Genomic DNA, 25,486 nt, shown 5'->3' with positions numbered 1-25,486 from the left:
CTAATCTCCTCCTCTCCCACGTTGTACACTAGCCCAGCCCCCTCTGGCAACACTACCCTTTTTCTTAACCCCTTAAAAGCTCTGGGCTAGGCCCAGCCCCCGGTCATGTAGTCACTGCGCCTAATTCTTACGGCTACGTGCCTCTCTATACCCTTCTCTTTGCAGATGTGGCCAGCAGGCCTTTTATTAAATATTCTTCTTATTTATATTATTAACAAAAACCATAATAACACTCATGGAATAATACCCAAACACTGTTTCGGGCACAATATCACAACTACTGGCAGACTATTCCAAACTAAGTTTAATTTCACCTTCTTTTCGCACCGTTCAGGAGACTCCATCACCAAAACATAAACCGCTAGAGGGCCTCAACCACCAACACCAACCCAAACCTGGCCACTGAACAAAAACACCATCAAAAAAAGGTACAAGAAGGCATGCTGAAAAATCATGTGACTTTACCCTTAATCCCTAACCTTATACCTAAACCCCACCTTCTATCTCCGCCCTCCTACCAATCCTCAAGCTGACTTTTTAATAACCCCAGAACAACTATTTTAAACATAGCCCCCATGCAGGCCTTCCCCTAAGCTTCCTTGGATCACTCACTCCAGGCCTGAATATATAGCAGAAAGGGACAGGTAATGACTGCTCTGCAATATTGTGTCCTAGTTGCCTGATCCCTTGAGTTTCTGGTATGAACTGTTCAGGATCAGCTTTAATTTGCTAGGAAAACCCGGAAATCCCGACTTCCCTTGCGTGTGCCAGGGATGATGCATACTGAAGCATGCCCAATCAAGATGGCCAAAGATCATTTGCAGCAGAAGAGAGGAAAGATGGCAGTCACCTGTACTGGAATGCAGTAAGCTGAGTCGCGTGGGTTTAGTTCCACTTTAAGATGCACATGCAATAATAATCAGCAACATTCTATTGGCTGGTGGTTGTCAGGTGTGGTTCCAAGGTAAACTTTGGTTTGTGTCCGAATTGAACCAGATTTGGTAAGCCAACAATGAACCTGACCTAGGCAGATTCCTCAAGATAAAAAGTAAAGTAAAAAGTAAAAATCAGCCCACTAAAATCAAAGAAGCAAAACAAATATTAATAATTATAAAAAAAACAAGTTTTAATATTACTCACTTAAAAAAAAAAGAAAAGCACAGTTCTGTATGAAATTACGCTTTAAGGTAATTAGGATTCTCACAGATGTTCAGTAACTATATGGAGTCCAAGGTTAATCCTTCTTATATGCTTAATGTGCACTTATTTAGAGGATATATTACGCCAAAACTGGTATGATAAACGTTGCCAGGCAACATTGAGTGGCAATGTACGGGGCTGAAACTGAAAGCTACAGACAGTGACAGATGAACAGACATCACGATGAGTCTCAGACAGACAAACCAGTGTGAATCTTTCATCATATTAGACTCCGTCTGTGCTACCAGAAACCGTGGCCACCTCACCCAAACTTCACAGACGTTCAGATGACAGCTTGGCCGATGCGTAGAATGCTGACTGTGTTAGTTTCATCTGAACTACAGTCATTTAAGATTTTCCGTTATTTTTAGAGTGTGTAAGATTCCATACATCTGTCTATAGGAAGAAAGAACAGAAGGACTGCAGACTCTTAAAGGACAAGCAAAAGGCAATGGCCTATACCCTAAACCAGTGTTTACAGACCTTTTTTACATGCGGAAAGCCTTGAAATAACTTTAAGGTCTTCAGGGAACTCCTACTATAATGGCCATATACACAACTCATAGCATAATAATGTAGTGACCAGTGGGAAGGATGTCAGCCTTACACATAGCCAAAAAGATATTTAGTGTCACTTAAACTGTCCTGAAAGACACAAATTGCTCATTGCAGGTTGAGAAAAACTGCCTTGAACTATTCTAAGATACACCTTTACCCCCAACCCTGCATGCTAACATTCCTGGTGGTAGCGGCCTTTTGTTTGGGTAATAACTAAGCGGCATTGTCCATCACTGTGCAATAAAATCTAGAATAAGAATAAAATAAAATAATAAAATAAGAATGTAACTAATGCCGTCATTGAAGAACGTAAATGAGCATCTTGGTATGGAGTGCTTAGATTTTTGTTAGGGGGGTAGTTTTTACGTAATGAGAACTTGTCTCTTGAAAGGTTTTTGTAAATGTTTTTAAAACAGAACTAAACTTTGAAACTAAAAATTTGTGAACAGGCAAGTCTTTTATTGCAGAAGGGAAAGGTAAAATCCTTGCAATAAAAAACTTACTTTACCTGTAGACCTGTACACTCACCTTTCATTGTCCTTTTTCGGGCACTGCCATCTTTACCCTTCTTACGTCTTCTACTGGGTTCCAGATCTTCGTTCATCTCAATTGGCCAAGCTGGAATGACCTAACTCTAGAGCATGTTTGTGGGGGTCAATCATTCCTGGCAACCTCAGGGGATCTTGGGGTACCCAGCATCATATATTGAGCTAAGTGTACTGAAAGACCGCAAACAGGCCGGTAAGAATGTTTTATTCCAAAAGGGACATTTCCTGTTCTTTCTGCAATAAAAAACTTGCCTGCCTGGTTCCAGTTTAAATACGTAAATTTAAATGTCTTACATCATTTATTATTATTATTAAATAACTAGTTAGCGCTTTGCAGCGTTAGGTCCCATGTTTGAGTCTCAATTAGGACATTATCTGCACAAAGTTTGTATGTTCTCATCGTGTTTGCATGGAGATAATCTAGTTTCCTCCCACATTCCAAAAACATGCAGATAGGTTAATTGGCTTCCCTTCAAATTGTCCTTAGACTGTGGTAATGACATATGACTATGGTAGGGACATTAGATTGTGAGCTCCTGGAGAGGAGGACTGATTAAGGTCCTTAGTTTCAATTAGAAATAATAATATTACTAATTATTAATAATCGTATTATTTTATGGGAACATCAGATGCAGACAGGATAAGAAATTCTAATAGAAGCATCAGTAACAATCTGCTGTTGTCTTTAGCATGTCAGTCACAAATAAAGACTCAGTAGCTAAAAAAAAAAAAAACTAAACTAAAAAACAGAACAATAAAATCACCTTCAAACAAGCCTTGAATTCCCCGTTTAAATCAAAGGAATGTGCATGCAGCCTTCAGCTGCCTTTTAGGTACAGGATTTAAACTAAAAATAGAATCTATTGTCTGGGAAGAGACAGGCCGCTGGAGAGTTCCGTAAAAACCGCACGTTGCAAAGAATATTCAGAGGTAAAGCTTGGAATCAAGGGGAGTGCGAAGGTTCCCATCCACTTGTGGGCTGCACACTTCAATGGACTTCTGCAGAGGTAACAGTGCTTTAAGCTGGAAGGGAATCAAAAATGTTTTGTGGAATAAACCGGCAATGTCAAAAGAAAAATGGAGCCAAGATAACAATGTTGCTTCTGAATGACTAAGAATACTATAAGGTTCACAAACACTTTGTAAAGGTTTCTGTAATCTGACGGGCCACCAGCACTGAACGCCTTAATGTGAACCTGTCTTGCAAATATAATCCGAGCTCAGCTGCATTTTCAGTATAGGTGCAAGGCAGAAGAAACGTTGATGTGTTTCAGACATTCCTGGATAATCAGGAGTTGTTCTTGGCAACCAGTTCGGAATTCTGTTTGATTGTGTGAGAAAAACATGACAGATCTGATTGGCCGTTGCGGGCAACGTATATGTTTTGCTAAACTAATGTTTTCATTAATGCTTTGATTTATAGAAGTAGCGCCTGTCTCTCGGTTCATAATTAGAACTAAATTCTAATTTAAAAAAATTAGTAGTAGGTTGGGGTGTTTGGTAGACAGAGTTGCAAGTTTCTGCCAAAACTTTTACACATATATATATATTTATATATATATACCAATACGTCTTCCTATTTCCTCTTTTTTGCACAATCTATGACACATGCACTATACAGTGTATGCTTCAGCGTATTTTTAGTATTTTTGATGATGTAATGTTAGAACTACGCCCCCTGGCAGGTGGCACAGTTGCAGAGTCTAAGTGACGCCTGGTTTCTGCAAGAGGACCTCACAAGGGGTGATGGCCAGTTACCCTAGTAGTCACCCGGCTACTTTGCAGCAGGAGGTCACCAGGGCACAACCCCTGTTAAGGCAATCTCCTACTGATCCCCGATCAGTTATCCCTCCGCCTCTGATGGCTTCTGTTTACAGCGACGCTGGGAGAGCGAGTAATACACACAACTCAAAGTGTAGTTAAATCACTGCCAAAACTTTATTGTTTGCAGACAGCTTATATAACAGTTCAAAGGCATGATCAGTGCATGATCGCATGACTACAGACAACTAGCAGACATGACAAATGTCCTTGTCGTTCTCTTAGAACAGGATATTCATGTCAGGAGAACTGATACATGGACGAAGGGAGGAAGGGGAAAGTTTCAAGGCAAAAAGGGGGAAGCAGACATTAGTTTACTGATAAGAAGAATATAACTAGTACAACTTCAAGACTCAGCAAAATTCCGTAGCTCCTTACATTTCCTTACAACCTCCATGCTCTTCCTACCAGGCACAAGCTGGATCAGATTGCTTTCATGTAGGGAAAGCCATCAAACAAGCATTGGATAGGCTGGGTCAGGTTGAGAAGGGCTGAGGTTAAGAGATGGAGGGCCAGGTAGCCCAGGGACAGGGCGGGTGCCAGATATTATCAGAGTCAGGACATTCCAAGGTCAGGGCAGGTGACAGACAATAAGCAGAGTCAGAATAGTGAGAGGTCATGGCGGGCGGAAGACAAGAAGTGGGGTTAGAACAACTGAGAGCAAAATGAAGGTCAGTATGCAAGAAGTCAGGCAGACTATCACTGGGCAAACTGCAGACAACAAGCTGAGGATCCAGCCAACAGAGTTTAGAACTAGAGTAGTTTAAATAGGGCTTGCAGCCAATCGCAGGACAGGATTGAATCCAGGAACCACTCTGCTCATTGGCTGCAGCACACACTCCATAATCACCTTTAGCTGTGCACAGTCTCTGTATCTGTGCAGGGGATGCAGAGAAAGGTGAAAATACACAGCTAAAGGGAGACTGGTAGACAGAGGATCCCGTCTGCACGTGTATAGAAGTTATACCATCAGTAGCCACCCAAAAATTAAACAGGACGAGTGGTACCCAGAAGAAGTGGCAGAAACGATGGTGGTAGTGGTGGGGGTTGGGGCAGAGTGGTGACTGACAGCTGGATTGGACTGGAAGAGGTCACCCTTGTAGGGTAAGTGTGCTATAATAATGATTGTGCTGGGGACACAATTTAGTATGATGTTCACATATTCCAAATGCCATTGAGCTCATTTACATTTTTCAGCTCCTGGACTTCATCTTGGATCTGTGATAATGGCTATACCCCTACAGCTGTCTGGAACTGCAAGAGCCACTGAGTGATGGTGCCATTTTTAACACCATTAGGAAAAGTAGCCCCCGTCCAGTGTTATGTCACAAGCCACCTAGGAGTGTTTAATGGGGACCTGTTACCAAGCTTCCTCTACTGACTATTCTTTATTGTAAATATAGATGGGGTATATGCTTGAAAACCCAAAACCTGTTAACCTAAATGGAAACCAAAGAACCACACATCGAGACACACATAGTTCAATGTTAATGCATGTAAATATTTGTCTACCATCGTACCCTACATGGAGGCCAATGCTTTGGTTTACAGGACGGATATCACAGCAATGTTGGGAGAATGCCAAGCTCCAGGATTACAGAAATCCCCAGGGTGTGCAAAAAAATATAAACATGTGAAATTTATGTATTAAATTAGAACTGAATATCTAAGAACAGGCAGGCTTTCAATGTAAAAGAGACATTATATGAAATGGAAAAGTTTTTGTTCATGTGATCACCAAGATATACAATTATCAAATGCATGCTGGAGATTAGTTTACAAGCAAACCTTTCCAACCTACAGCCCCATTCTGTGAACATGATATACACAGAAAAATACAATGTCACACTTTAATTTATTTTTAATATTTAAGTTATTTTTAGAATTTTTAATTTTTGGGAAATTTAAGGGCAGCACGGTGGCTCCGAGGTTAGCACTCCTTTGCAGTGCCTGCAGGCCTTTGCAGTGCTGGGTCCCAGGTTTGAATCCCAACGCGGGCACTATCTGCATTGAGTTTGCAGGTTCTCCCTGTGTTTGCTTGGGTTTGCTCCCACACCCCAAAAACATGCAGTTGGTTTAATTGGCTACCTCCAAAATTGAACTTGGACTGTATTGAAGACATATGGACAACTAGTGACATGACTATTGAATTTGTACAGCGCTGCATAATATGATGGTGCTATATAAATACTGTATATTAATAATGTTACAAAGTTATGTGCAGACTAACCAAAACTGCTTTTTTTAATTTAGTCCATTTGTCAGCATTCTGTTTAACCAATGCATATTGACACTGATAAAATACAGGTGGATTTGCAATCCCTATCACATCCCTATATTTGACACAAATTGCTAGTAAACATTTTGGGACTTTACAGGTACTTATATTAACATTACAGCTTTAATAATACCTTACAATAACAGCTTGTACATTACCAGATGATATAATATTTTCAAATAAAATGGTATATTACAGGTTGGTCATAATTCCAGAACAAAATGTTCCTCTGTGCGTTTCGCAGACAGCTTCCTCAGGAGAAACACCACTGGTCTATAATATATTAGATATCATCCATTATATTCCCACTAATTTACCATCATAATAAGTCCAACCCCGCAAAAAATGTTTTATTAATCAACTATACCAATAGCACCTCAACTTGCTTCCAATATTGTGGAAAGTGCAATGCCATGTATATGAGGACAGAATCTGGAACCCAATCAAACAGTATTATATGTCCTGTCGACCCAATCCATAAATTTTTATTCAACATAATCACTAGTCCACCACAGTTTCAATATACTTTAGATAGTGTGGTAGTCTTTATCATCTAACAGTCATATAACACAATTACCTGTGGTCAGCAAGAGGGTATTTCCCTAAAAAAAGTTTGAAGTTTATATAAGACATAATAAACATTATATAAACTTATATGCAGTAAGGTAGAGCTGGTCATATAGTTAGAACCCCTGAGAAGTTTAAATCAATAATAATGGAATATTGATTATACAATCAAGTTCATTAATTGTTTCTTGCTTCAAATAAATCAGAAAAATCCAGCATACAGTACCCCTGCAATGTAAACTGTAATGGGTATTGATATTACATCTAATAACATTTCTTGTTCAAAGTAAAGTTATAGAAAAAAACAAATATCTTTATGTCTATATATATATTTAAAGGAAAGTTTTCAAAGTTACTAGGGAAGAGATGGAAGTAGAATGTATTATGGGGGGAAGGCAGGCCACTGTAGGTAGAGGGATCAGATTTACTTAGGAAAGAGATGGAAGTAGAATGTACTTTGGGAAGAAGGTAGGTCATTGGAGTCTGCTGGTAACATCATGGTGCCATGTAAAACAGCGCAATACAGCTGAACTGAACTTTAGCCAAAGCTAGCAAAAATTTAATATGTATATATAATCAGATCCTATTTTAGCTGCCCACTACTGGCTGATGACTATGTGGGTGAATTTTAGACATCTACATCAGTTTTGTTACATTACACCATTGGCAACAGAAAAGGCAACAAGACGCAAGCCCAATGATTGATGGGTGTGGAGATCATGTAAATGGTGAAATGTCAGCCCTAAACTATAAAACACACATCATATTAATAATTTTAATTACCAACAACCTGGTGGGAGCGTTTTAATTATTTGTCTTCACAATCACTTTAATTAAAATGAACCAGTAAGCTCACATATGAACAGCTGACAACATACACTGCAGTCAACCCATCACTCATTAACCACATACTTATATGCAATGTTCAGCACTTAATAAATAAAGATGTCTGCTATGTCTTAGGGCCCACTGAGGGTACCGCACTTCTGCTGAGCCTATAATGTAGCTGCGGCCATGTATCGGCTAATGCAGCAGACAGCTATTTTATTAAAGGCGTCACTGGGAGTGTGACTGCGGCTCAGGTATAATCCCTGCACTCCGAAGATATTTATGAGAGCCAGGCAATATTCCTATAACAAAAATCTGTACATGACGTTTTGATTTCAACTCGGAGCAGCCTTTAATTCCTTGTATTCACAGAAGAACCTGATATCTGCCGCCCACTCACATCTCCGAGTCCCAGCTGGCCCATAATTGCCTTTTACTGATTTTGTTACAAGTAGAGTTTTTTAAGGCCTGCATGAGAGAGGTCATTAAAAAGATAGAAGGGACACTTCTGCTCTGGAGGCAATTTGTAATATCATCATCATCATCATGGAAAATGACAATGTTTAACCCAAAACCATATCTTTATCTCATAGCCATTGACCCTGTTGACCTCCAACTCATTAAGATTAAACATCACAACTGCATAGATTTGTTGAGAACATGAGCTACAGATATGTGCAAAGGTTTGGGCACCACTGGTACAATCACGTTTTTTTGTATGTTTTTCAGTCAAATAACACAGACTTAGTGGAAAACATGTTCAAATTACAACTACTGCCTTTAAAATGTGGGTAACTCCTGCTTTTCATTTCTTCAGACTCCCTTCTCCACCAACGGGGGAACTGAAATCTCAAGCCATGTGCAAATTATTATGCTTCTACCATGCGAGAAGGCTGCTCCACATTTGCACCATTGGTCCACGTTTGTTCCATTTGCATTATGATTGCTGTATGGGTGTGTGGATAAGAGGAGGTATGTAATTGTTCAATTAGGCAATTGTCCAGCCCCCCCTATTTTTATGGGTCCCCAAACTGCCTTTAGCAGGTATGGATCTGCACCATTACAGCACCAATCTGCCATTTATCACAGTCAGAGAACTCTTGCAAAACATCTGTTCTGTATCTTATCTTTTTTTATGTCTTGGCGTCACCTTCAATTCTGCCTCTCCTTTACCCTCCACATTCAGAACATCTTCAGGTCCTGCCCTTTTCTTACCTGCACAATATATCGAAAATACTTTCCTACCTTTCCCCAGATACACCCATACTCCTTGTACACGCTCGTATCATCTCTGGTATGGACTACTGTAACCTCCTCCTCTCTGGTATTCCAATAACCGGACTCTCTACAATCTGTTTATAGTCAGGCTTAGCCATGCCACCTACCTTCCCCTTACCTACTTAATACACAACCTTCCCACTACTCTTCTGCTGACACTTTTTGCAAATATTTCCATTGGCGTCCATTTCACCTCAAATTCAAATTCAAGCTCCTGTGCTTTGCCTTCATAACCCCCACAGCTCTTGTCCCTCTTACCTTTCTAACCTGATAGAACAAAAACGCTAGCTGCTCTGTTTGCTCTTCCAATGACCTACTAATGACTTCCTCACTCATAACCTTGTCACATGCACGGCTCCAAGACTTCCCAAGAGCTGCCCGACTCTCAATAACTCCTTTTTTCATCCTATTCTGTTTGCTCTTATCTTCTACATTTTAAAGAATCCTTAAAATTCATCTTTTTCCAAATCATCTACCTGTCTCCCAAATCCTCACTACTTACCTACCATTCCATATCCTTCTATTATGTGCTTCACCCCCCTGCTCTTAGATTATAATCTGTTTTGGGCAAAGTCCTCTCCTCTTCCTGTGTCAGTGTCTTAAATCAGGTCTGCAACCCCTAATTATTGTACAGTGTTGTGTAGTATGTTGGCCATTAAAAAATACTGTTAATTATTATTATTATTATTATTATTATTAATAATAATAATATTATGAATAATAATCGTAATAATAATAATTGTATTAATATTATTAATAATTTTAATAATAATATCAATATAAATTGAGTCAACACTATTGACATGTTTCTATGCCTTGAATGAGCAGGCAAAAAAAATTTCTATACTTGAGAATATTTAATAGATGGAACCACACCAGGAAAGTGGAGGAACCTTGGTATCANGCCATGCTAGCCGAGCATTTCCTAGTCCTGGGTTCAGAATATTCTAAGAACGGGGCCGAGTCCTATTTTGAATCATAGCAATAAATCTGATGAATTTGACAAACTTGTCTGCTTTTGCTTTTTCAAATTTTTAAATGTTATCAATCAACTCTTCAATAAACTAGGTTGCAGGTTAGATTGACTGGCCTTTGGAATTTCTAAAAAAACTTCTTCTTGACCTTTAATAAAATACAGAATAAGATAAAAGTCAATGTTGAGATGTTTACCACCATTGCCATATTTCTTCTTCAGATTTACATTGTCAGATATATTGAACATAGCTTTATTTATAGCACATGGTGAAAGGTATATTCTGTGAATTATCCGTTCATTTAAATCAATCCCCCTGTATGTACTCTGTCTATAATCTTCTCTGGCTCTGGACTATGCAGCATAAAGCCCCGCGTTAAAGAAAACAGAGCGTAGCCTATTAACATCTAATGAGAGAAGCGGGACTCTCTTGTACACAGACTGCAGAACAAGATCAAAAATCATGTTTTGTTAGGAATTCTGCGCCCTCGTTCAGCTCACCTCCCCATATCTAATCTGAAACTTAAGCTGCAGGCAACCTCAGGCACTAACATAATGATCCTTTAATGATTCGGGTGGATTTAAAAGGAGATATGCTAAACGGATTGGACAGGTAGGTCTGAACTAAGATCGCTTGGCAAAATAAATTGCTGCCAATGGATAACGGAGTATAAAGAGAAAGTAACATGTTGGTAAGAGGTTGTTTTATTTGCAAGCAACTAACTCGGGTCACAACTGTGAGACTGGAGCTTTTCTTGCCCATTGTAAGTGTGTATGCATGTGCATGGGCATGTTCGAAAAGGCCTACTAGACCTACTGGGGCGCACCTGTCCAGTAATCCAATACCGTAACTAAACAAAGCATGTAGGTATGGAAGACCATGTTACCTCCTTCTTCGTATGAGTGCGTGGTCACATTACTATTTACTAGACCTGATCACATAATGAAGGGAGTCATATAAATTCCCATTTTGGCTGAATTGCTTTGAAGTCTATGGGAGGTTGTTTCCATCACCCTATTGAGTTGAATAAACATATAACTGTAACCCTAATTCCAAGGGAGATGGAAGACACCTGTAGGGGCATGTTCCAAGTGACAGGAGGGCTCTCAAAGTGGTAGTCTTATATTGATTGGCACCAGGTTATTTGGTAAGGGTCATATTCCACCTACCAGTCCCCTTACTGTTTAAGTACAGCCAGAATTTCTATCACTGACATGGTTTTATGTGCTCAGGAAACTCCGGCAGTAGAAATCCCCTGAGATATATATATATGTCCACCTTTTAACTTTTACACCAAATATTGAAAACTATATCAGGGGAACACCATCAGCAGAATGTCCTTGTTGAAATCATAGTTATTGGGGGAGCCCCACTCAAAGCGTTCCCTCCCCCAAGAGTATTTGGGCTATACCAGCATACCACATAGCAGGAGGGACTACACAAAAAACAGAACCTGGCTATAAGGATACCAGCTTGCCTGACTCATTTCAGGAGATGTTGGCAACACTGTTTTTCTTTTTTATATTTTTTTACAGTACCAATGTCCCCACAGGTGTTCCTAACAAAACCATCTTTATGGGCTTTGCAATTAACTAAAAAATTATGACACAAATTAAAAAAAATAAAATAATATGCTTTAATTAATCAAATGAAAATCCTTTGACGACTAGCCACATTTGGAATAAATTTTACTTGGATGAACTTTAGGTTTATCACAAAATAATCTACCGCACAATATTACACCTGGTTTTATTCTAGAGGTCTTCATATATTGCTTGGGCTGTTTTAGCCTGGTCTTGAGGTTGCTTTGTGGCTTCTAATATTCTAATCATTTAATATATAGCAGGATTAACGTGACACACAAAGATACTTGTATAGATAATCTGTCAATGTCTTCATCATTTATAAAATCATTGGGGATTTTGTATAGTCCTAGAATGGCAACTTAGTCTACTTATGGTATGTCCTTTAAATCCTCCAATCATTTGCCAAGAACATTCCTATTTTATTATAATATCCTGGCATATCTTTGGGTATAAAAGTAAATAAAGGTACATATATTAATGTTAGGTAAACATTCTACACCTTTCGTAAATCAGCTCTAATGCCGGCTATCCACCATTGATATTATATAGGAAACCCAACTAATGGCATCCATGACATTTTAAAACTGTTCCAAGCACAGCAACATGCATGATACTTAATGACTTGAGACAGTACTTTATATACTTTTAGATTGCAAATATATGCTACTATTTACAATATTTGACAAATTCCCTCACTGTCTGTGTAAAAAATGATGAATTAGAATGTATTTTTCAATCCCATGGCAATTCTATGTCCCCATTTGGCTATACCAGTCTTTTATAAACTCTTTATACCAAGGAAAACCCCAAAATAAGTTTCAGGTCTAAGGGAACCCCTGGCAAAACCAATTAGAGTCAGAAGGAAAATTGCCCATTGGAAAGAATGCCCCTACGATGGTGGCTAGAATACCACCTTGATAGACAAGTAAAAGACTATTGGAGTCATGCACCTGGCTCTACCAAGTGGTGTTGGCTCCTAAACTACAGAGGCGTCATCAAATGGGAGATTCAACGCAGGAAACCATTAGAGGGACCCTGGGGTTCCATGGTTGAAACTGGCTGGACTATAGTTGTTTTTAGCCAACAGTAAGGACACAAAACTAGAATACACTGGGGTGCCTGTTTATAAAGCAGTGAATCTGGCATTCATCAAACAATGATTTTTTAGCCCATCAGAGACTGGCGAATGTCAAATTCACTACTTTATAAATGGACCCTCTGTAGTACAAAAAATGTGCATGATAACCTTTGCTTTCATTTCTATATCTTTATTTATTGTTTGTTATAATTTTCCTTCCAGTTCACTGTATTTGATGCTGTGATCTAATATGTAACATGCATTCATTGTGAACATTCTGTAAGTTTGTGATATGGAAAGTGATTCAGTAATTCATTGTAGGGAATAATAATGTGCAATGTGCATTAAACTGCATCAAAAACCATCAGCTTCTCTCACTAGAATAAACCCAAATTTGATTGGTTTCTCTGAATCACTATACAATATCATTGGTTTTCCTTATTGAATAAGCACAATGGTTTTATTACAAATTCTGGGCTTCCAGAGCATTGTGTAAAAATGAAGGTTAATCGAAGCAAAGGGGAAAGTTGGAACCCTACACATATAACCATTCCCTAGTGGAAAGCTCTGCAATTTATATTATAATGAATTGTGGTGGAATGGCGGCTGTAGGTGTAAATGGAGATGACCATCAAGAGCTTTGGGGTCACATGACAAAGAGCAGGCATGCTTGGCCATACCAATCTGGTGCTAACTGATGTGAATACTGAAAGGACTCTCACCTCCTAGGCATGTGGTCTCAGCTCAGCTCAGGGTTTGGGTCAGCAAAGAGAGGCTTGCACTGTGGAGACCTGACTGTACCTGGCCTGTGGACAGAAAACAGGGGCTTCAGAATACCATCCAGACACAGAATTACTTTACTCAATCAGTTAGCAGAAGATTGCAAAAAAAGTCAAATTGAGAATGAATGAGGGCATGCATGTTTTAGAATGAATACAAGGTGAATAAAGCAGAAATTTTAGACAAAGCCATGATAGACAACAAAGGACTAATGCAGGGAGTGAGATGTGAAAATAAAAATTGGGCCAACAATGAGAAAAATAGGGATATGCTCATATAGCTTTAACTTTAAACAGTATAAAATATATAACAATGTCATTTTAAAAGGAAAAATGTTGCATACATAACAATCAGACCTCCCTTCTTCTAAATAATCCTATTAGGTCTTCCTGACCAGGTATTTGTGTCATCATTAACAAAGTACAGAACAAAACCAAATGAAACCCCTATTATGACTTTATTACCTAACAGAAATCTGTATATGTTCCATGTTGATCAGTATTTGAACTTGTTTATATGATCTCTGATATTTGATGTAGGGTTGGACATAATTGGCACCATTTTGAATCCCGTCTTTTGGATCTCTTTGCAGTACTATACCCCCCCCTACTTTGCACATTAATAGCATGCTCACAGATGACTGTTGCAAATGTTGGCCAATGAGTCCATTGTTAAACCATAGAGAAGGCAGCATTTCCATTGGATGATGGTCATCTCTGATAACCAATAGCCAACAGCAATCCTATCCTATTGTGTACATTAGGAAAGGACTTACAAGCTGATGTTCACATTATCAACCATTGACTGAGTTTGTACTAAGAAGAACTTATAGGGCTCTATTTATAAAACAGGGAATCCGACATTGCCTTAAACCTCCTAATTACTGCTAAACACACATGGAACTGGAAGATTCCCACCACGCAATTAGTTAGGGAATATCAGAGTCCCCCATTTGAAAAATTGAGCCCAAAAAGTTAGCCTACAAACTTTTATTCAGTTTTAATAGGTATTGGATGTTCTGATTTCCAAATAGCAATGCTAGTTATAATTTGCAAGAGGCTTTTATTTGGAAATTACTTAAATCATTTGTTTTTCTCCCAGTAAAAATGATGCTTTCTGTGCTTCTACTTCAGTGTTCTGTGCTGACATGGCTAATGGCAAATGTCCTTGTATTGCAATGGAAGAAATAGGGTATACATGACCAGCTCTGGTATTGCATGGTGACAACTAAATACTTTAGGTAAAAAACTGGTGCATATTGGGTTGCATGGTCTCATTTAGGCATTCCTTGTATGCTTATTGTATTGTTGCAGAAATGGTGATGAAAGACTTTAAAAATGGAGGTTGGTATTAATATCTGACTGCACAACTACTTCTGGGATATCAATGGAGCTTTAAAATTATTTCCACGAATGCTACTGCTATACCACTTTATCCTATTTCATGATCTCATGATGACAAAAGATAGAACCCTATACAGTTCATTACTATCAACATTTTGCCTGTTTTATGATGTACAGTGGAAAGAGTTTTCTGGAAACATATCTTGAAAACACAAAACTTAAAACATCAGCTATAGTTGCCTTTCCGTATAATAAACCCATTGCCCTTAGTAGTGGGAATTGTTATAAGAAACAATGACAACCTGTAAATGTCATTTCCAAGAAACAGTCAATGCTCCTGGAATGTGCCAAGGGTGTAATTCTCTGTTATCCTGCATTGATAGAAGATGTGTGCCTGTATGCATGCTGGTAACACAGAGATATCTGTGGATGTTGAGGTGTGGGTGTGCATTCATTAAATCCATAACATACATGTTCCTTGCACACCTTACAAAGATAGGAATGTGTTCTGTTACCAGGAAAGGAAGGTTTTCAATCACAATAACTGTTACTATCTACCGCAAACTCTTCTGCATCATTGAAGAACATATTTTGCTAGATTTTTTTTTTTCTTATCTATTTACAAAAAACTGTGATCTGATCATAGATCCAAATTTTTTTTTGCTTCATTTGTTTTAAAGAGTGCAGCTTTTATAATGTCTGATTTTTAAAGGATGATCAGATTTTGTACAGAGTACACCGTAAATTCAGAGCTATGGCAGAAGTAGGGATTAGCGAGTGAAATTTTAAAATTCGATCTCATGGCGAATCAGGCCATTTTTGCTTACTGAACATGTAAGTGAGAACAGCTTGTGTAATTTGGCCGTCGAGATCGAATTTTTTGGGACCTGCAAGAGCAATCAGGGGAGCGGAGCTGACATCTCCGCTCCCCTGATTGCTCTTGCTGGCCTGTAATATGTGTTCTTGGATAGAGATTCTCTATCCAAGAACACAGGAGTCAACACAGGAGTCATGAATGAATGCAGCCGTGGGAATAATCCTGGGATAATTCCCACAGCTGCATTCATTGATGAGCACAGCCGCGGGACATACACTGACAGGTCCTCATTTAACCTCTAGTGCCCGGGGATTGTGAACAGGAGGATTGCCATGGCTGCATTCATGAATGTAGCCACGGTACTCCTTCTATTATGATTTCCTAGATCATTCCGTTAGATCCGTGAGATCAGTTCGCCGAAATTTAGCAGACCCATCGGAAGTTCGAGGAAATTTTCCCAAGAATGTCACAGGCATTTTCCCTAGGCAGGAGCAAGCAGGAGCTGCTAGGACTATAGTGATGGTTCATTAATAAAAAAATTTAATTGCAGGTGACAGAGAGCTGTACTGAGTCACCAAGTGCTGCCCCCATCTATTCTATAATGAGTTGGCATGGGTAGATGCTAAATATAGGGTCTCCCATTGAGACAGTCTTCCATTAGCATAGGGAAGCAGTAACTGCACCGCAACCGCATCCCCAGTCTGAACATTATCTTACTGATTGCTCTATTTGTACGAGGTGTACCTAGACTTCCTGTCTCCACTTCACAGTCATGCACTTGCTATCAAAGTGGAAATTCAAAATGTCAACTGCATTAAAAAAAACTATATTAAAGTGCTGAATTATATCTGAATATCCGTTAAAGTGGTTATCATGCTAATTGCCATTTTATAAATGCAATTCCAATAGTAAACTGGTATTATGGCGCAGTAGTAAAGAGTGGTGATAACCAGTTTGTTGGTGAACTGACAATCATTCATAGAAGTGATGATCATGGCAGCTACCTTGAAGTCCCTACAGTAGGATCAGAAAGAATCCTAGCATGATCAATGTCCTTCTCCAATCATCACCCAGCCCAACAGTGACAGGGCTACCATTAGGAGGGGACATGGGGTAATTCTGTACTGAGCCCAATCATAGGAGCTTGTTTATTGCAGTGCTGGAACTTTTAGATATGTGGATTGGGGGCCACGCACATTTATCTAGTATGGGGTCCATCATTTCTAACATTTTCATTTTCTGTTGTTTTTTTTGAAAAATACCTTTTCTTTAAACACCAATAGAAATAAAAATAAATTCAGCTTTCAAAATGTTCTAAAAATTAGCAATTACCACTGGACCGAAATAATTGTGGATTGCCTTTAAGGCAACCATACGTTATAACATAGAGCAGGTGGACTGTTAGAACACTTCAATGAACCTGATTGACACCTTTGCTCAATTTGAGACATCAGGCATGGTCCTTCCTATTCTCCTTGCCTACAGTCCTTCAAATCCCACAACCACTGGATTATCCTTGTTACCCCCATTCATATATTGTAATAAAAAAAATTGACAAAGTAGATTCTGCACTGCACCACATTGCCATCCAAGAAAAAGAAGAGTCATGTAAGGAACAGCAGGGAGTTGCTTTAGGATTACATGTAGTCATCACATATTTGCTGTCTCATTCCATAGACTTCAGCTACCGACAGTATACACTGTATTAAAAAAAAATACTTTTGGAGCTCTCATGCAATCCCATCTCTATTCTTCATTATAAAAAGTTTAAATTAAATCTTCGTAGTCTCAGTAATTTTCAGCAAAGAAATCTCCAAAGCTTGGTTTCCCGCTTTAATTCTAGGTGATGATGCGCATATACCAAATGCATTGTTGGTACCTTGCTGTCACCTGCTCAAAGAATCAATGACCATTGTCTAGGCCAATATACAGCTTGTCATTTCATTAGGATCTTGTCATGTCATAGAGACATAAGGCAATGCATTCCTTGTCAGCTGTTCGGTTATGATATCATTAATATGGGTCATCACTGCACCAAAGATCTACTTTTGGTATTTGTTGTTTCAGGTCCGGCTTATTGGGACATGCCCGAATGATTTGATTGTTCATACAATTCTATATCCAGCTTGCTAGCTCTCCATAGCAGATGCAATTACATTGAAAGCCAGTCCAGAATGTGTTCAATTACAGCGGGACAGCCAGCTTGTGGATATGACCAGTGGTTAACCACAAAAGTGCGGTACAGATCATTAATAAGGCAAAATGAATTCTCTGGTCCGGGCTCAGGTTGGATAACAATCTACATCCGCGAGTTTCCCATAATTCAGCATAATTGTCAGTTTGGTATTCCGGACAGGCTCAGGGCCAAGCTTGCATGAAGCATGAATTACTTGCCTGTATCTCTACAGAATGGAGTCAGAAAATGTAATTATGGGCATTGCTTGTTGTTTAAGGAAGATCTGCTCTCTGTATCACCTTGGAGATGGGCAGCAGAGGGGACAGCCGGGGCCACCTCTTCTGCCGCCCTTTGCACCCCCTCTCATAAATATTCAGCTCCGATATGCTGATCTTGCATAATTGGACACTCATTTATACCCAAGAGGAATTTTGTTTATAATTAATCTATGCTTGTGTATAATTTGCCAAACTGAAGATCTCTACTAATGCACTTCTACAATAGCCCAGATGTCACTCATATTCTGAGAAGCTGCAATTCATACAATGACCTACAAAACCTACAGTACTTTTATAACTGCACCAAGAGACTGCAAATGAGAACCGTTTGGATCCATTTGGCCAATAACAGCTTCCTTTTAGCAATGTTACTATTTAGAATTAATGTAAAGTAAGAAAGTATATTAACAGAGGCATAGCAAAGGTATTTTCTGGGGTGGCCGATTGAGATTCAAAGTTCCTTTTTAAAAATTGCACTAGAAAGAAAGGAGCTTGAATCCTTCCTGGTTGCTATGGGCAGCACTTTCATTTAATTTGTATACATAGATTGCACAGAGCAGCCTTTCCCATTCTTTTTAAACCCAAGAACTCCTAAAAAACGGGATCCTCAAGCAACCTTTGCCAATTATAAGTGCCCACCTCCATTGGTGGCCATTGGAGAAGGACGTCTTACACTGATATTCAATGTGAATGATGCACCTTATATTGGTAGAGAGTTGTAAGAATATCTCCTACACTGGTGATCAATAAAAACAATGCCTCCCCTCTTTTTATATACAGTAGTTAAAAAGATACCTGGTGTCAGTGGTTATTTATCTGGGAGTCAGAAAATGCTCATCACTCAAGGAACCCCAGCAACGTTGAAGGAAAGCTGGCGTAGAGTATTAATGGTTATTCAAGTGATAATGGTTGTGCTTGCATGCTTTTATGATGGATATCTCATTATTCAAGCAACACAAGAAGAATTTGCAACAACTGGCCGTAAACTTTGTATCCATACTAATGGGAGTCATTACCCCAATATTATTAGTATACTTTGTATGCAAGATCTTCTTTAGCTCAGGGTTAGAAAAAATTGAAAAACTGGTATCCAACACATATGCACAACTTTAGGTTTCAGGGAAGGAAACAAAAAATCCTATTTTTCATAATCTTTTGAAAGACTGACTGAAATGGCAGGCTAGGGGAGTTGTGCTATGGCATTATATGGCCCCATATTATCAAATGGTAAAATTATTATCAAAAAACATTAATTATTGCATAATTTTACTAGCGCTTAAAGTAGTTCAAACGTGTCCTAAAACATACCAGGTTTTCTGGAAATGACTTTATTTCATAATATAAGGTCAGGTTAAAGGTAGACAAGCCTATTAGAACTCTCACATATCTGTATGATAAGGTTGTTGACATATTCAAAATATAAAACAATAAAATATAATAATAGAAATAGCCTCTGTTGTAGTGGCTGTGTCTATGCCCAGAACCTTACAATATGCCTGAAATGTGATGGGGGATATTGCTGGGTGGGGAAATGCGTGCCGCCTACATACACATTTTTTGTATGGAATAAAAGAATACGTTATTAACAGAGGTAGAATAACATATGAGGCTAAGCCAGCTTTCATCAAAACTACAATGAACTATATAATTTTTCATAATCAATAATTTCATAATTTTTCATCACAATTCAGCTCAGGTGGTTGTGGTATAAGACCAATCAAACACTTTTCCTTAGCTAGCAGAGCCTTGGTTGGTGAGGACGTAAGAGGACATCATTGGTTATTGACCATGTAGGCAACAATGCCAAAAAAAATTAAAACAATGGGACAATTCTCTCAACATCTCACCAATAAAAGGGTAAGATTTTGATTCATTAATTGTTAGGGTGATGCCTAAAAGGTAAAACCAGAACAGCTGAAAGCTCTGTCTAATGTTACCAAAAGCAAACTTTATTTGTGGGTTAATGGGAGCAATGCCTAAAGCCAAAAGAAGAACACCCTGGGCCTTGTGGACACATTTTGGTCAAGATTGCTAAGAGAGATTTATGGGAACACAGGCCATTTCTTCATATTACCTTTGGCCAGAAGTTTTGCTGAGCCAGCCTCTCCACTCCTTCATTTTGTACAAATGAGGCCCATGAAATGTCATGATAATGACAATATCACTCCTAATGATTCACCTTGAGGAGCTGCGGCCTTAGGAGAGTTTGTAGTTTTTCCAGTCAAATGAAAGCTAATTAGATAGATAAACTAATTGACCCGTAATATCTCCAATCCATAGAGCATTAAGCCTGCCCGAGGAAACTCAACACACTGTCATGGTATATTGATGGAGGATTGTTGACTACAGAAGCAGAGTAGTAATAAGAAGTCCTTTTTTTAATAATGAAAACCAGGCACTTTCAGATATTTTAAGTGACTTATAAAACTTGATAATATACCGAAGTAGAAATATAAAGCAAAAGCTATGAAGGCAAAAGCAAAAAAAGAAGTCTTAAACCTCGGCTCACAGGAGAGGAGAAACTTGCGAATGTCATAAATCAACTGGGCTTATTCAGGAAAAAATCCCATTAACCAGCAGTTCATTTATTCATAAAATATTTTATCAATAAAAAAAGAAAGCAGCTCCCTGACAGTTTATTGGATAAGACCACTCATCTCTCCATACAGATGCTGTTTTATTAATGACCCCCAGCAACTCAGCTCCATTACTGTAATTCTTTTCTTTAAAGTGATGTAAAATTGAACACTTCATACCAAATTTTATGGGGTTTTTTATGGTCTTTGGATTAACCTTATGTGGCAGAGATATTTGTATAAAGAAGAGATATATGGCAGGGATGTGTGTTTTAGGAAGGGAAATATGGCAAGCATATGTGTGGCTTCAGACCTCTCTACCCATGGTTATGGGGCAATGACTATGGAATATAGAAGCAAGTACAATCTCATCAGAATTTTATCCAATATTATTTCTCTATGTAAGAACTGTTCAGGGATGGGTTTTAGTTTACCTCTTTATGAACTTGTGGCCAAATTTGCCTGTTCTATTATCACCAAATTCTTGAATTAAAATTGACACTCACATACAGCCAACATCACAACAGTTACCAAGCAAACAATTGGCTCCTAGACACTTGATTAGCTTGCCAACCACTTTCTAAATGGCGGAAACACAAAACGACAATTAGCTGATGGTTGTCAGGAGTGGTTTAGCCATTGACAACCACCAGCCAGTTGGAATGCTGTCCAGTATTGACTTTAAGGTTTGCTGCAATTGGTTCCCAAGAACGTATTCAGCAAACTCCAAAGACGTCCAATGAAACCATAATGAAGGTAACATGGATCCCTTTGCCCATGATTAGAATTGTCATAATGGGCCTGTTTGTTTAAACCCCTCCAAGACTGGAAAAGATGACTTTCATTGGTGAGCCTGTGTGATCCAGCAAACCTGAATTGGATTTCTTAAAAATCATTGCTATTAGTTGGCATATGTTGTCAATCCTGAGCAGATCCATTTCGGGTTTGCTGGATGTTATGTGTAGCTGCGTGCAAATCTGGGCACTTGTGATCTCCACAGTAGCTTGTTGTGCACCCAGGAGCTACCAACTGCACAGTATTGGGTATGAAAGGGCTCTTACTAAGAGAGTGGTGGGATCAACAGGCCTGAAAATGCTTCTAAGAATTCCAATTCATTAAAAGTACAACAGCCAACTGATCATTTGGAGCTAATTGACCAATACATATTTATTTTCTGTACTTCCAGCATTTCAAAATAGTTGGCTAAATGATCAAGTATTGCCGGGATGTTTGGATTTTTTAAATAATATTTAACTGGATAACAAACTCTTCCAGCAAAAATGTGATAATCTTACAGGGACAAGTAGATCCTGGATGCTCAACAGATCCCAAAGAAGGTCAATAGGCAAGGACTGATGGTTCTTGTTGACTGTTCTTGGCATCTGTGTAGGCTGAGCTCTCAGAATGCAAACATATGTCTATTGATACATTACTATGTATCCCAATATGATGGTTTGCCATGACAAAGTCTTCTTGGTGTTCAGTTCATACATGTACCCAACCACTGTCTACACTTTTGTTGTACATAGGTGGGATGGTTGGCTAGCACTTTCTTTTGCAGCACCACGATCACATCATCCACATCCAAAAAACATGCAGGGAGATAAACTGGATCCCTCAAAAAATGGCCTTGGTAGCCATAAGTGGCATGGTTGGCCAGCTTCTTGCCTTTGCAGCACCATGGTCAAAGGTTAGAATATCACCTAGGACGCCATCTACAAGGCGTTTGTATATTCTGCCCATGTTGCATGGGTTTCCACTGGGCATTTGGGCTTCCTCCCTCTTCCCCAAAAAATTCAGTTCGGTTATTTAGCTTCCCCTCATAAGTTGGCCTTAGACTGTATTAATGACATATGGCTATGATGAGGGCTTTAGATTGTTAGCCTTTTGAGGGACAGTTAGTGATATGACTATGAGTGTTGTAAAGTTCTACTTAATATGCTGACACTATGTAAATACAAGTAATACTATTGCATTGGTTCCCCTGTAGTAGGTTAATATTTTGATATATATAAAACTCTTGATCAACTGAACTAAATGAATGCATTGTTGTTGATATGTGACAGGTGCACTTTGATAAACAGACTCAGGATATGGTGCCCTCCCACCCATTTTCCACCAGAGTCACCATATTAAAATAGAATTATTTCCTTCCTTGTTTTTATTTCATGCAATAATCTGCCATCCGAGAAAGCTCCGGTTTTATTCATTCTACTCGGATCTGCTCGATTTTCTGCTCAGTTTCTTACAAGATAGAACTTTGTCACAAAGAGCATATCAACTTTGCATGAACCAGTAAACAGGGAACCCGTTGCAGAATAATGATCAGACATGGCCAGATACAGAAAACAGTCAAACAGAGATACCAACAATCTGTGTACGAGCATGGCCTCACTTCAAAAGAAAAATGGAAGGGATTAGACTGCTCACCCAACAAGGGATGATTCACTTAGCTCAGTGAAAAGCTGAAGCCGTATTGAGTTTGGCTATCCAATCAGGTGCAAGCAAAAAATGTTTTGAAAATATATTTGTTTGTTATAGTCAGGATTAAGAATAAAGTAATAACTACTGTTGGTGTTCGAATTCTGGTTGTCCTTATATTCGACCCGAATATGGCTGTTAGAATTTGGATAGACCTGACCCGAAAAACACGGGATTCAATGGCGCAAATTTTTGTGTAAAAAAATGTGTTAAAAAAATAATGTTAATGTAATTTATTGAATGTGTGTGATTTGTTTAACAAACTTTTATTTTTTTACAGTTTTTTTACAGTTTATCCCACAATGACAGGATGATTCCCACGGCTGCACAGCTGTGGGAATTCTCCTGTCAGTGTTGGATACCGGGCACTAGAGGTTAAATGGGGACAAGTCTCTCAATTCATCACCTCTAGTGCTCTCTGATTGGCTAAGGAAAGGTAAACCCTGATGACAGCTCAAGCGTGTTTAGGATTTTCCTTTCCCCAGCCAATCACAGAGCACTAGAGGTAAATGAATGGGGAGACTTGTCCCCATTTAACCTCTAGTACCTGGGATCTTCTCAATGAGAACAGTGTACGATCCGCAACAATAGAGGTTAATTAACCTCTAGTGCCGCGAATCGCACACTGTTCTCTTTGAGAAGATCCCCGGCACTAGAGGTTGCAGCCCTCTACTATGTGTTCCTGTATAGAGTTTCTCTATCCAGGAACACAGGACTCTATCCAAGAACACAAACAACTAGTAAAGGGATGCAAGAGCATTCAGGGGCAATCAGCTCTGCTCTCCTGATTGCTCTTGCAGTTCTTCCCAGTCCCTAAAAATAACCCGAATTTTCCCACCGTTGACTTTATTGGTGTTCAAATTCGGCATTCAATCACCCAAACAATATCCCACTATTCGATCAAATAGCTGTTGAATCGAATAGTAAGATATTCAACCAACACTAGTAATAACTTTGGTAAATAACTAAATATACATATAGTACAGTTATCTGAAAACAATGCTGTTCTTTACCAAGCTTAACAGCTCAAGCCTAAATTTACACACACAACTGAATAAGTCAGCCATTCCCCCCCGCCTGCTATATAAACTCGGGTATAAAATTTTAATTAACAAGAGACAGTCTGAAAGTATCCAACTTCTGCTATCCCCTCTCTTTGGAAAACCCATACTGCTCTGTATGTGCTGCACATAGGCCCTGATTTATTAAAACTTGCTAGGACTGGAGAAGATGAACTAACATGAGTGAACCTGGGTGATTCAGCAAACTTGGAATAGATTTCTTAAAATCAGTTTTTAATATTTGGCAAATGTTTTCAATCCAGGACTAGATCTACTCCAGGTTTGCTGGATCATGAAGGTTCTCGCATGATGGTCTATCTTCTCCAGGCTTGGAGAGTTTTAATAAATCAGGCCCCATGGGTGCACAATGTAGACATACTTATCTATAAAATCAGTTTTGTATATAGCAGAATGTATAGAATATAACATAAAAACATGAAAAATTAAAATTACAATGAAGAACAAACTATCAGGGGTGTATTTTATAAAGCAGTGTCACCAGACCTTCTTCCAGGTCCATGTGTTTTCAATGGCAGTGATGGAATCTCCACCACAGAAAGTTTGGTGAATGTCGGATTCACTGCTTTATAAATAGGCACCAATAGTGTTTTCCTTCCATAAAGACAGGTGAGCACATGATCCTACAAGATGGCCGTACTTCTGTTGACTTGTACTCTCTAATTTTTATATTATTCAGCTGGCAATAACAAAAGAAATCGGATAAATCTTGGAGATAACTATGTAGCCATTGGGCATTTTTCAGTAGAACACTAGATGGGTGGGTGGGTTTGTATTTTACAAAATCAAATTATTAAATGTAATTTATTCTTCATAGAGGCTGTGAGTAGCAAAAATATCAAACTTGGTAAAACAAAAATCACCAATTGACTTTTTTTATTGTAAATATGTTCAAAATCTGAACTTTTTTACTTTGCATTTGATCGAAATAAATTAACTTTTTAAATTTCATCCCATGGTGACACTTTCTAAATGCAAGAGGGGCAAACAGAGGAAATATATAATACATTTATCATTGAAAAGACACGTAATATATAAAGTGTACCTGTCCTCTTCCAGGCATCTCTGTTATAGGGAGGAAATGTGAGGATTGTAGATTTCCTTTGTAATTGTGAAGACTTTGAGAGGTTTGGGAAGGTTCAGAGAACAATAAAACTGTACAGATTCTTTTCTTCCGCTGCCTTCATCTATCAAAGCATTGTGTCTGTTATTACAATACGAGTGTTCAATATAATAATTA

The 25,486-nt window shown here is 38.7% G+C and overlaps 1 protein-coding gene across 4 annotated transcripts in view; it reads right to left on the bottom strand.

Annotated features, from left to right (window-relative positions):
- Positions 1 to 25,486, bottom strand: part of LRRTM4 (leucine rich repeat transmembrane neuronal 4) — a 472,043-nt gene that overhangs the window by 30,013 nt on the left and 416,544 nt on the right. For 2 of the 4 annotated variants that reach the window (XM_072402845.1, XM_072402847.1), the window contains one exon: positions 13,439 to 13,522. The exons of the other annotated variants lie outside the window; for them this stretch is intronic. In XM_072402845.1, coding sequence (XP_072258946.1) covers positions 13,478 to 13,522 — 45 coding nt within the window. In that variant the 3' untranslated portion in view covers positions 13,439 to 13,477. The remainder of the gene's footprint in view (positions 1 to 13,438; positions 13,523 to 25,486) is intronic. 4 annotated transcript variants of the gene reach the window in all.

This window comes from Pyxicephalus adspersus, chromosome 2, assembly GCF_032062135.1.
Source record: "Pyxicephalus adspersus chromosome 2, UCB_Pads_2.0, whole genome shotgun sequence".
In the NCBI taxonomy this organism is placed as follows: domain Eukaryota; kingdom Metazoa; phylum Chordata; class Amphibia; order Anura; family Pyxicephalidae; genus Pyxicephalus; species Pyxicephalus adspersus.
This window is presented reverse-complemented; position numbering and strand designations above follow the sequence as displayed.